Source organism: Excalfactoria chinensis, chromosome 5 (genome assembly GCF_039878825.1).
Source record: "Excalfactoria chinensis isolate bCotChi1 chromosome 5, bCotChi1.hap2, whole genome shotgun sequence".
NCBI classification, from domain to species: Eukaryota; Metazoa; Chordata; class Aves; order Galliformes; family Phasianidae; genus Excalfactoria; species Excalfactoria chinensis.
Genome location: NC_092829.1, coordinates 6,079,684 through 6,092,806, shown reverse-complemented (window position 1 = coordinate 6,092,806; position 13,123 = coordinate 6,079,684). Strand labels below are relative to the sequence as shown.

Genomic DNA, 13,123 nt, shown 5'->3' with positions numbered 1-13,123 from the left:
CCCCACAGAAAATCCCTTTTTTTAAAGGAGAATTGCTGATTTGTGTTGGTGGTGCTGAGTGTTGTATACACTGTAAGAAGGGACAACCACACGTCATGGAGCAGAGGTCAGGGCACACAGGAGCTCACATGGACGTGTTAATGCACACACAGGTACTAGATATCATAGGTACGAGTTGATTCCATGCATCCCTGTCCTTGGGCTGGCGAGAGCCTCCAGAGCATGCCAGGTGAGGGCCCTTTCTCTGTTTGTGCTCCAGGAGAAAGCTGCAAAATCTTGCAATGGACTGTTGTGAAATGATCCACATCAGAACTGTTTCTTGTTCAGAGACAGATCACTGTTGAAGTAGAGCAAATAAAGAGGGTAAAAAAGGTGCTGGATGTTTGCCCTGCTTTGGGGCATATCAATAGTGACAGTGATCTTTGAGAAGGGACAGGAGTCTTTCTGCACGTGTGCTGTAGCTGATCATAAGTTCATTTCCTTGGCTCATGCTTGCATCCTGCTGGCTGTCGTTTGGATAAGGCAGGGCTTCCCAGCCACACTGGCTGGCCACTGGCTGAGCTATGTGCCTGTGATGTGCTGTGCCCGAGAAAGCACAAAACTTTTTGTTTTGTAATGTTGCTGCTGTCACAATCTCCCAGTGTACACTCCCTGCCATTAAAGCACTCCACACCTGATTCCAGCTTGTAGAGAAAAAAACAAACAAACCCCAAAGCAATGTTTTCTTTTCCCTCCTAGGACTTTTTGTGCCCAGAGAGACAGAAAACCAGATCCCCCAGCTCTGGGGTCCCTGCCAGCTCTCCCTGCAGGCTAAGAGAGGGTCCTGCTGCAGAAGTACATTCTCCAATTGTTATTTCATTAGCATGTGTTTTATAGCATCGTAATGCCGAGTGCTATTTTTGGCTATGACTTCACACCAGTGCCTTTGGAAAGCCACACAACACAAGGAGAAGGAGTGAGGAAACAACCCAGATGATCTGTCATTACAGCTTGAGCATGTGGGAAGCATCATCCCCGCTGCCTCCACACAGATACAATCCAGTCATCAAACAGTGATTCATGCTCCACGTTTTGCCTATATGGCCACGTCCTCTGGACCAAAGTCTGAGATGGAAATGATCCAGAGGAGCAAGAAATGTCACTGGGACGCAGGTGGTGGTTGGAAGCAAGAGATGGCAAGATGATAGTGGAGGAATGGAAGGAGGGTGAGGTCTGACTGAGGAACAGATTTATGGTTCTTTTGGCTCAGGAGAACAAATAAGAGGATGTGTTGCTGAGGAAATAGGTGGCAGGTGGTACTGTCAGCCCTTCAAAACAAGCAGAAATATTAAGGCGCTGAGCAAAATCTGATTGAATATAACTCCAGTCTCGTTTGCAGAGTCTCACAGAGCTGCCAGATCATGACAGACACACTGAGCTCTGCCTTGGGGAGTGCAGAAAAGAAAACTGCACTCTCACCTTCTTGAATATCTCGTGTGAAATGAGGACTTTGGTCATTCCTTAGGGCTGGATTTTAGATCATCTGTTTGCACCTTGTAAATAGGAAGGATGAGTGGACTGTAACTGACGCTGAGATAGCTCTGAAGTGGTCTACAGGAGTGTGACAGCAAAAAACAACAACACAACAAATGAAAGCGAAACCAAGAGCGTAAATGGGCAGGTCCTGCTGAGTGCAGCTTTTTCTGGAAGTGACAGTCTGTTGTGTTGCAGATTCTGACACCTCTGCACACTGCTGTGAAGTACAGTATGCAATAAGTGGCCTCTTGCAGACAGGAGTGTCTCTTTCTGCATTTCATAGCAGCCATGGGCAGAAAAGTGCAGACAAGGAGAGATCCTGAAAGCAAAACGCAACACCCAGAGCTGCTCTGTCCCAGGGAAAGAAGCAAGTTCTCCTATCTGCTCCTCCCCACTGCCTCCAGAACCAGCTCTGACAGGAGGTGGATATTAGGCATTATACTCCAAAAGAGTGGGGATGCAGTGGCACAGCTGCTCAGGGAGGTGCTGTAGTCACCATCCCTAGAAGTGTTCAGGAGCCACAGAGATGTGGCACTGAGGGGTGTGGGCAGTGGGCATGGTGGGGTGAGCTGTAGTTGGGCTTAGGGATCTTGGAGGTCTTCCACAGCTTTAATGATTCTATGATTCTGTGAGTAGCTGGTAAATGTGGACTTGAGCCCTCCATGGCTGGGAAGGAGCTTGGATTTGCTCCATCTCCTCTTGGCAGCTGAATTCCTGCAAGGTTTCCATGCCACTGATGGTCTTTGTTCTGCAAGTCACTGGCATTCTGGAGGTAGGGGAGAGCGTTCATCATGAACCTGGTACCTTCTTCTGCTTGAGATGGGATCCTGTCCTGGGATGGGTACCCATCTGACTGGGTTAATGTGCCTGCAGTCAATAGCTGGTGACTGGTAGCCTGTTGCTGTATTATACTGGTTTTCTGGTCTTAGAAACTGGAATTCTTCTCTGTATCTCCAATGCCACCATGTGGTAATTGGAAGAAAACAGTGACTTCTGTAAAAGGCTGTACCTACTTTGTGGGGGGATGGAGTGCATGTATGGGAGGCTGAGCATCACCATCAGGCTTTGACTTTTGCTTAGACTTTCTCATGGTAGGGACGTGTGTGTGTGTGCGTGTTTTGTTGCTGAACTGGAATGAAATCTACATGTAAAAAAATAAAAGGTGAGCAGTTCAGCCATTACAGCTCATTATCAGCTGTTAATATTAAAAATATTAAACACACACACACAAACAACAAGAAAAACATCAAAACAACGTGATAAAACAACAGCACGATCAACAAAACCAGTACGTGATAGCAAAAAACAAAGAGAAAGGAAACTTATTGATGTTTGGCATAGATTTACCTGCCCTGCTGTGTCATAAAGTCCCAGCAGGTGCTGTTGTCCTCCCACAGTCACGGTTACTGAAAGAGAGAAGCAGAGGGATGTTGGTTATGCACAAGCCAGTGGAAACATTTTAGTAACTTTTAATCCTAAAATGCCAGTACACCCCTGTGCTAAACACTGGTGTGTGTCTTACCGTATGCTTTGCAATGGAAAAGCACCTACCGGTTTGTAGAAGATAAATAGCTTCTAGACTGGGGAACAATGTCCTGCTTGGTATCTCTTGAACTTAAAGTCTCTGTCATTGTGGCTGGACAGATTGATTATTCAGCGGCTTTACTTGCTTGCAAAGCAATGCAGTAATTTTGCTAGTGTATGAACAGAACAAAACTGACATCCTGAGAGCACAAAGGCTCAGCAAGGAGCAGACTTGCTGATGAGAGCAGAACAGAACACTGCCGAGGCCGCCTTGTGATGTGGAAGGGAAAGAGGAGATGGGGAAGGGTTTGGGAGCCCTCCTTCATCTCCTCACTTTGGGAGGTAGCATGCTTGTAGTGCATTTCCCACGGGGACTTGAAATGTGGCTAGCTGTTGAGCATGGAGGTATCATAGAATCATAGAATGATTCTAGCTGTTGAGCATGGAGGTACCATAAATGCTTGAGGTCTGTGGGTGGAAGAGCCCAGGGAAGGTATAACAAGAGTTGAACTCTTCAGAAGGAGACTCTGGTAAATGATTTCCCCACGGGTGTTTACTCTCTGGTAGAATAACTGTCTTTGCAATGCATGTCTCAAATCCACACCTATTACTCAAGAGCAAATGCATTGTACGTGAGCTGCAGCAAATGTCTGGGTGTACCAGGGACTAGAAGCTCCTTCCTCTGGTGCCTTTCAGAATGGTTTCTGAGAAGTGAAGTTATCCATATACTGAATATAATGTTTTCTCCTGCAGCTGATACTCGTGGGGATACTGTCAATGCTTGCTGGGAAACATTTCCTTCCCTCCTGAGTGCAGTTTAGTAGATGTTTTTGTAAGGTACTGGGAATGCATTTTCCCATTCCCAGTGTCTGCTGTTCTCTGCAGCTTAGCCCAGGCAGAATAGGAATGTGTTTTTTTACCCCCACAAATATCTTTTTTTTAGCTGATCCATATGAGGGAAATAGGAATAGAGTTGCTAGGGATTAACCTCACACATGCTGCTTCCTTTTTGAGTGGCTCGGTGTCTTGCAAACTTCATTTTAGCTGCCATGGACCTAACTTCAGGAGATGTTACACAGCTCCACCTGAAGCTAGGAATGCTAAGTGAACCCGCAAATGGAAGCTATAAGGATGCTTATGAAATCTGGCACTCACTGAAGTCGTCCAGTCAAAAAAAGAAGTGTAAGACTTTAATGACACGTCCCTGTCATTTTGCTAGGAACGGCAATCCATTCAGTTCAGCTTTATCCCCCTGCAGCTTTCCTCTCGGAAATGCTGTGACTGAATGCAGTGTCACTGCCTTGTGGGGTGGACATCATGGCAGATGAAGAGGAGTGGTGTGATGGGACCCCTGGCTCCCCCAGGTCTGCAAGCGCCCCATGACTCAATACTGGGTCATTTTCCACTTCCGTGTGTGAGAGTCATCTCCAGGAAATCAAGTGACACATCGCTCTTGGCACGTCCCCCAGTTTCTTCCTCTTTGAAAAACAAGATCTGATTACAAAGAAGGCGATTTTCTACCTCAGATTTATCCTGCTGGTTACATGTATTCTTTCTGAAATGAAAATCAGAGGTGTTCTGCTTTGCCCTGTAATTGGCCTAAATACCATCCTGTAGATGTAGAATTGTACTAAGCGCCTTTCTTTAATTGCTGCTGTGATCATCTGCTAGCAGCTTGTACAGGACTCTGCCAGCCAATATTTTCCAGCAGAAAGCCTGTAAGTCTCACAATTTGATGTCATCTCAACCATGGGTGAGATCTTTCTTCTGCTGAGCAAATACAATTGCCCATCTGATATTTACACTACCTAAAATACACTTCCAAGGTGGGAGGGCAGGGAGGCCTCTGGGGCTGGGATGCAGCTGATTGCACTCAGTGGAACTCTTGGTCTAATGAGGTGGTGAGGAATTCACTGCTTTGCTTGTAGCCCACAGAAGTTTAGTGATTTTAAAGTTGGATGGGATTTGCAGCATCATTTATTCTGCTCTGAATAGCATATCTAGTGTCTTCCTACAAGGCTTTTTTCTTATACCATTCCTGCAGCTCTTCTCCAAATTCCTTCTGAAGCAGTCACTGGGATGACACACTGAGGTCTAAGCAATGGTTTCCTTAATGATTTAGCCAGTGGTAACACAGCTTTGCTATTCCTACCCATCTTTCCTCAGTTGCTGACCTAAAGGTTGCATTGGCTGGTTATTCTTATTACTTAATAAGCCTTGCTGTAGTTTTTGCTTTTCTTTAGCCCAAAGCTAAATAATTGCTCTGATTATATTCTTATTAACTTTGCATTTGCATGGAAAACCTGGAGACTGACTCAGATGCCCAGTGAAGCTTCTCAAGGCAGGAGTCAAATAGCCACATGGGATTACACAGAGTTCTCATGGTATGGAAGACAGTGTTAAAGATTTCTGAGAGGCTGGGATTGACTATGCAGGGACAGGCTTTTGGAGCACGATGTTTTGGAAGCATCTAAGATGCAATGTTGAAATGCTTTCAATGTTTAATTTCCAGACATCTCTCTAGGCATTGCACTTCTCCTCAGGCTCTAATTTCTCTCAGTTCTCTCATGATAACAATGGGCACCTCTGCCCGCTCCTTGAATACTGTGAACTATTGCGTTTAGTGGGAAATTCCAGTGGAATTAGTAGGAAAATGCCCAACCCTGACCTGCATTGCAGCTGCACTGGAAAAGCAGTACCAAGTGACAGCTTTATTGTCCCATTCTGCTACAAGAATAGATGTATCCAGACAGTGCCATCTCACGAAACGATTCATGGTTTACTTTGTGTTTTTTAGCATCTTGAAAAGATAGAGGCCATAGATTTATGTCTTGCCTGCAGCTCTCCACAGCTGGGCATCTGCTGTGCAGTGAAAGCTAGCAGAAGAGAGGTACCTGTCCACTAATCATTTTTATTCAAACAGCTGATATGAAGTGCTGCAAATCTTCCAAAGTGCACTGAGAAGACGGACGTCAGTGTTGGCCAACCTACATGACAACGAACACAAAAGCAGTGGAAGTGGATTAAGGAGATCAAGCAGAGCGCATTTGGTCCAGAAATGATTGAATGAAAATGGAAATTCCCAAAGCTTTCAGAACAAGCACTGGACTAAAACATGAGCCAGCTTCTTCCCACTCTGGGATGTTATTTATTTATAGACAGCATGAATGAAGTTGATTTATTGGAATCATTGACCTCGCTGTCTGTAAAATCAGCACTGGAGGATTTTCCATGCATCTCGGTGAGTTACTGCTCTGCTGATCAATCCTTGAGCAAATTCAGCTTTGCTGATAGCAGAGTCCAAGGAGCTTTGGGGTCTCTGCAAGGAAAGCTGTGCCCCATTCCTCCAGTATTATGGTACTGAGGGAGTTCTTGGAGCCTCAGTGTTGTGCAAAGCTCTTTTAGATGGAAAAGTCTACTCTGATTATAGTGCTTGGGGAATGGAGGAAAACTGACATTGTATCTCTAAGTGTTTTGATAGGTTTCATTCTGTCTTAAATACGGGGCTGTGCACAGCAGCAGGCTGGGAGGTGTTTCCTGGGTGGTTCAGCTCACTGTGCACCATCATCTGTCCCCATGGAAGGCAGTTCTGCTCCCAGGTTAGAAATTAATAATAGCTGCCTATGTAAATGCACTGAATTTGCAGGCAAATTCTCTCTGTAGTGTGCATTTCAATTATACTGTTAAGGGCCTTTTTACTGAAAGTAATAGCTCTAAATCCAAGCAAACCTTAGTGGTACAGTGTAGCATTAAGTAGATAGATAGTTTCTGAACATATTATTCAAAATATTATGATCATTTCTAAACCATGAAGAACACAGGATATCTTCCTAACCCTGACAGAGTGGAAGTGCCCTTTGTGCTATCATGTGGTTGGTTGTGGCATTGGAATGAGTGAGAGAAGAAGATTTTGTCTGTGACTGGAGCGTGAGCCTATCCAAAAACTGAAAGGCAGAATGTAGATTATTATCTATATATTTTTAGCTCTACTAAATATTTTTAAGCTTCCATCACTGTGGCACAATGTCTAGGAATATGTTTTGCTGGAGCTAGAATTATGGCTCAAGTCAATAGCAAAAGCTACTGTAGTGCTGAGATAATTAAAGTGTAACTGATAATTGGAATAGTCTCATTAATGTTTTAACTAGTCGTACTGACCTGATGCTATGGCATTTTCATTTATTTTAGTGCATATGGAGTCAGTCAAGACTCTTTAAAGCAGCTTTTTATTGAAACCTGATTCAGTGAAGGATGTATTTGGAGTCTCTTAACGGAGATATTATGAGCATGGTGAGTACAGCAAGGAGTGTGACTTTTTCTCTACAGAGAAAAGGTGGGAACAAAGGGAGTCTTTATCAAGTGTTATCAAGGGAACATGAGACTTGATAAGCAGCACTGGAATAAATGGAAGATTAGTGGCAAAATGAGACCAATCTCAAAGGAATGTGCCAAGTCACTACATAGATTATTTCTCAAACTTATTACAGAAACTGTTTGTGTGGTTGGTGGAATCCAGGCAGTTTTCTACTGCGTCTCATCCTGAACTGCTGGAGGATCAGAGGGAAAATTATTTATTTATCTATTTATTATTATTATTATTATTATTAGTCTAGAAAGGAGAGAGAAGCAGTCCGGAGAAGCAAACACTTCTCCATTGTCTCCTTAAAAACAGTGGTGATCTGTCATGGTCTCGTTAGATGGCAGCAAGAGCAGATAATGATCATGGAAAGGTATGAAATCTCTGCTCTGCAGTGGCCAGGTTGTCCTCAATGTGAAGATGATGGAGCAGCTATTTCACTGTGACTTATACTGGCAGGAGACCCTGTGCCCTGAACTTGACAGAGGTCCTTGGCACTTGCTGAGAAAAACTTGAGCAAAGGCATTTTAATCCTCAGCAGCTATAACTTCAGTGGATTGCATTTTTCTAGGCTGACAGACTGAGGAGCTTTTACTTCTAGCATTCCTGAAACATTCCTGGCTGAGTGTGGCTAAGGAGCCTCTTGGGCAGACAGTCTGTGCTGGCCATCCCACATTAGTCAGTATTGGTAATTGTGGTAGGACAGCCAAAGAATGAGGGGCATGGAGCTAAGATGGGTATGTCTTGGAAGCTGGGTGAAGGAGGTGGAAACGCACTGCTCTGGCTGCTGAATGTGCTTCAAGGGAAAAATGGCTTCTCTGTTTAGAATCATAGAACACCCCACGTTGGAAGAGACCCATAAAGATCACAGTCCAAGCCCTGACTCCACACAGCACCACCCAGACCCAAACCCTATGTGTCAGAGTGGTGTCTCAGTGCTCCCTGAGCTCTGGCACTTGGGGCTGAGCCCGCTGCCCCCTGGGGCACAGCCTTTCCCTAACCCCTGCCTGGCCCTCCCCTGATGCAGCTCTATGCCATTCCCTTGGACCCCTCTGCTCTCTGTGAGGAGCTGTAGACCACCATTCAGCCTCCTTATTTGTCTTCCCTTCCATACCCTTCCCCATCCTTTCCTCAACAAAGTCTACAGATGCCAAAGCTAGAAGGCAAGGAAAATCTAGTTGTACACAGAAGGAGTCAGGAACGTATTGCCCATAGTAGCCTGAAATTAGAGGAAATACAAACTGTTTGAAACATATATGACTGAGGAAGCAGAAATGTTAAGCACCATAAGAAGAAATCTTGGAAATATTTGAACTTTCTGATAAGAAAACCTGAAGTTAGATGATTATATGTGCTTTTTTTTCTCAGCTACCATGGAGGTTTTGTACATTGTAAATGCTTTCTCTGTGTCCTGCTGGAGGCCTACCACTTTCCTCTCCGTTTGGCAGCCACTGTGGACAATGAACTGATTGTAATGTAGGAAAAGCAACCAATGCGGATGGCTGAGATGCCTGGTCTTAACCCTCTGAGAGAGGGAGAGAAGGTGAGTGCCAACCTGAGCTTGTGAGATCTTTAACCTTTATTTTTGCGTGACTGCATTCATGTGAAGCAGAAGGTGGGACAGGGTGTGATCATAGAGCCATAAAACACCTTAGGAAGGGACCTGGCTGGGGAAAAGGGCCCCCATGCAGCCTGGTCTTGGGCACCTCAAGGGATGGGGCACCCACAGCTACCCGGGCAGCCCCCCATGACCTGAGAAGGGCACTTTCATCCCCACATACATCTGTGGGATAACTTGGGGACTTTTTAGGCTGAGTTGGTCTTGCAAGAGAGGAAGAGGCTGAAGGGGTTGGTTGGTCTGAAGCAGGAACATTTTGTCTTTTGAACTGAAAAAATAATCCAAATTCACACATAGAGCTGGACAGGAATTTTCAGCTAGAGATTCTGGGGCAAAATTTTGAAGGTAGTTGCAAATGCATTAGAACTAAGGCTGACATGGATTGGTGTGAGCACCCCTTTGATTTACAAATCCCAAAGTGAAGCAGCTCTGCTTTTCCAGCAGACTCATTTATTTACTTATTTATTTTACTTACTATTGTGGATGCTCCGTCCCTGGGGGTGTTCAAGGCCAGGTTGGATGGGCCCTGGGCAGCCTGGTCTAGTATTAAGTTATGGAGGTTGGCAGACTTGCTTGCAGCAGGGCAGTTGGAATTTGATGATCCTTGAGGTCCCTTCCAACCCAAGCCATTCTATGATTCTATGATGGTTTGCAGAAAGTTTTCTCTTATGCATGTTTTATATTTTTCCGCCTCTTTTATGCTGAAAATTAATTCTGAAATGCACAGCTCTTTCAAGAGACAGGAATCTGTAGTGGATTTCTGTTAGAATTAATGCATCTAACCATTCTGCTAATCATTCCATGCTTCAATACTACTTTGGAATCGTATGCTTCAATTGAGCTGAGTTTCCAGGAATATCCTGCACTCCCTGTTGGCTGTAACCCCACTTAGACCGTATTTACTCCTGAAAAAATGTATGAGGCATCATTCACCTTTTCTTCTGCCTTGCGAACATCAGAGGCAGCTCTGCTGCGCTCAGAGGACTGGCTTTTGGTTGGGAGGAACATCCATCATAATGTCTTCTGGTTGGAAAAGTGAAGTGAATGAATTTTGAAACAAGCGCTGCGTACTTTTGTGTAAATTGCCATTAAATGGCTCTATTTTAAAAAGTGATGGTCGCTTCAGTTCCAGAAAAGAGGAAATTTATGGTGAAATGATTATTTTTGTAACATTTCCTCCGCTCCCTTAAACAAAAAAGAACCTCATCAGCAAAATACAGCACAGCCGCATATACCTCAGGTAGAAAGAATAATATTAGCCTGTAGGAAATCTGGCTTCTCTACAAATTGTTCTTTCATCTGCCAGAAACATGATTTATTTTCCATCTATCGTTATTGAAAGCTGTATTTGCTTAATAATTGACTGAAATCGACAGCTCTTAAAGCAAGCATTCTGAAAGATACTTTTCCGCACAACGCCTGGCAATTTTTTGTTCTATTTCACACTGCTCTCCTGAGAACCAAACCCCAGCAACCCCCCAACCTCATCCCACCTTGTTTTCTGGGGCTTTAATCTGTATTGGAAAATGCTGACACGATTCTTTGCTTACATAAAAGCGACACTAATGGGGATCAGATCTGACTTCAGAGAAAAGGGACTTTGAAGAAAAATCACAGAATGTTGCAAATAAAAGGGAAATTAATCCAGGTAGAAAATCTATAGCTACTTTCTGCAAATTATTTCCAAGCATGATGTGAATTGCGCCTTTGATTTGAGTGCTGGTTAGCACAGTGAATGGATTTTAAGCAGCGTATTTTACACAGCCAGAGACATGAAAAGCCTTGTTTTTAAAGAAGGCATTGTTCTCTGCTTCTATTTTTATGACGGCAACACCTAGGATCATGACTCCATTGTATCAGGCCTGTGCAAACACAGGGGCAGAGACCAGCCTGGCTCTGCAGAGCAAACATGCTAACAATGAAGGTGGAGAAAGAAAATTTCCTGTTTCACAGCAGGGGAAGTGAGGTGCCCAGAGCTGATGCAGCTCCTTGGGACCAAGCGGGCAGCCTGAGGATGCTGTGGGTGCAAGGGTGTGTGTTTGCTTTCAGGTTGGGTATGCAGGTTCTACACTGAGGGTGATTGGGCACTGGAACAGGCTGCCCAGGGCAGTGGGCACAGCCCCAATCTGCCAGCGTTAAGGGGTGTTTGGACACTGCTCTCAGACACAGGATTTTGCTTTCGGGTGGTGCTCTGGTGAGCCATGAGTTGGACTCGATGATCCTTGTGTGTCCCTTCCAACTTGGGATATTCTGTGATTCTCTGATCTTCTGAGCTCTCATCCAGGGCAGTAATGTCCTGCACCCAGTCCTCTTGTTGTCAGACCATCAGATAACCTTTTCTGTCCTGTCAGAGTCTGATGCATTCCCAGGAACTCTTTCAGAAAGAGCAACCAAGGAGTTAAGCTGACAGGTTAAAGAAAGCAGGAATCAACTCAGACACCTCTAAGCTCGATTTCTGAAGCCTTTTCAGTTGCCTCAGATTGGCATCATGAAGGATATCTCTCTGGCTCCCTGCAAACTCACATGTATAAGGAATGCAACCATGAAGTTGCACTGGGATGGAGGTGCATGGGGCAGGTTGATGCTGGTTTTAGACCCTCTCTGATGCTGCTCACATGGGTGGAGGAAACACCATGTATATCTGGGATGTATCTGTCTGTCCGTCTGCTAGGTGCACTGCTCTGCAATTAGCAACTGCATTGTGTGCTTGCTATAGCTTGTGGCAAAGCAAAGTGGAAGGAAAGAGAAAAGCAGTGTGGACCACAGAGCTTTGGCCTACAACCTGAAGACACTGTTGAGAAGGGGAAAAAAAAAAGAGCATGACTTTTGCATTATGTGCTGGTATTTTTAGTGCTTCAAACAGAGGATCTTTTTTCTTTTCTCTGTGCTTTTCTGTCTTTTTCAGCCTAAGGCTGGGTAAAGCAGGTGAATTTTCACTCTAGAAAGCACAGAAGATAGAATAAGCTCAGCTGTTTTCACCTAGTGCACTCTGCCTTTTGCACAGATCTCAAGATTATCCAGAGCTCCAATCCAAGTGGAAAGAGGACAAAACCTCTGCATGAAGCAGTGCCTCCACTTTGGCTGTAGGCTGTGTGTAACCAGGCAGGGAGCATCTGCAAGGATGGTTCTGTGCAACCTCAGCCTCATGGGATGATGGGCATGAAGAAGGCAATGCAGATGCTGTTCAGTGCATCTGTTCCAGGCTCAGCATCGCAGTACTTCTACCTTTGCCTAATGAGCAAACTATGAAAGTCTGAAGGTAAAGGTTTTCCTAAACACCAACACCACCAATCCAAAATCAAGCATAATCACACCCAAAGTCTTTGGGACTTTGGTTAAAACAGGACCTACAGAAGTGCTAGTTGGGGAAATGCTTGCAGACCTCCAGCACCGTGGCTCAGTGGCTGCAGGGAGGTGAGCTCTGCCTGTGCCCATGCTGACCTGGTGCCACAATGAATGTTACGTGCTGTGGGACAATAAGTAGTTTACATATCCCTCTCCAGAGCCTCCCACACAGCTTAGAGAGCAGAAGATGCTTTCCTATTGCAACTTGCCAGCAGCACATTCTGTGTGTGTGTGTATGTGTGTGTTTTTTGTTGTGTGCTCGTTAGCCAAGCAACATTTTCCACAGATGGTGCCCGAGCTCAGCCTGCACCTGCACGTGTGTGTAAATGGGGACATAATTATCCAGTTTGTTGGAATTGTGCTTTCAGCCCTAAGCCCATTTTCCCTCCCTTTGTGTACTTAGAGCAAAAGAATTTGATCTCTTGCATACAGCAACTTTTTACTGCAATTGATGCGCTACAATTACTGTCCTCTCCTACTGTACAAATCAAATTTGTTGTTCATTTATTTCCCCTCTGGCGTACAGCCTCCTTGTCTGTTGTTGTTTTCTCAGCATTTATCATCATAGCCAAAAAGCAAGCTGCAGTATCTGGAAGCTATACCTACGTTATTAAACAACTCTGAGAAGGCTCATTGGGAGATGGGCTTTTTCTGGCTTGAAAAACACAGCAGAGTGAAAGGGCCAAATTTCATTTTGCTGAGGTTCTTGCAGGGATGCTAGAACAAATGGGCAGCTCTTTCTGTGTAACATAAACATGAATCTA

The 13,123-nt window shown here is 44.7% G+C and overlaps 1 protein-coding gene across 2 annotated transcripts in view; it reads right to left on the bottom strand.

Moving 5' to 3' along the window:
- Positions 1-13,123, bottom strand: part of RHOJ (ras homolog family member J) — a 51,717-nt gene that overhangs the window by 11,620 nt on the left and 26,974 nt on the right. For both annotated transcript variants that reach the window (XM_072338178.1, XM_072338179.1), the window contains one exon: positions 2,863-2,921. In XM_072338178.1, coding sequence (XP_072194279.1) covers positions 2,863-2,921 — 59 coding nt within the window. The remainder of the gene's footprint in view (positions 1-2,862; positions 2,922-13,123) is intronic.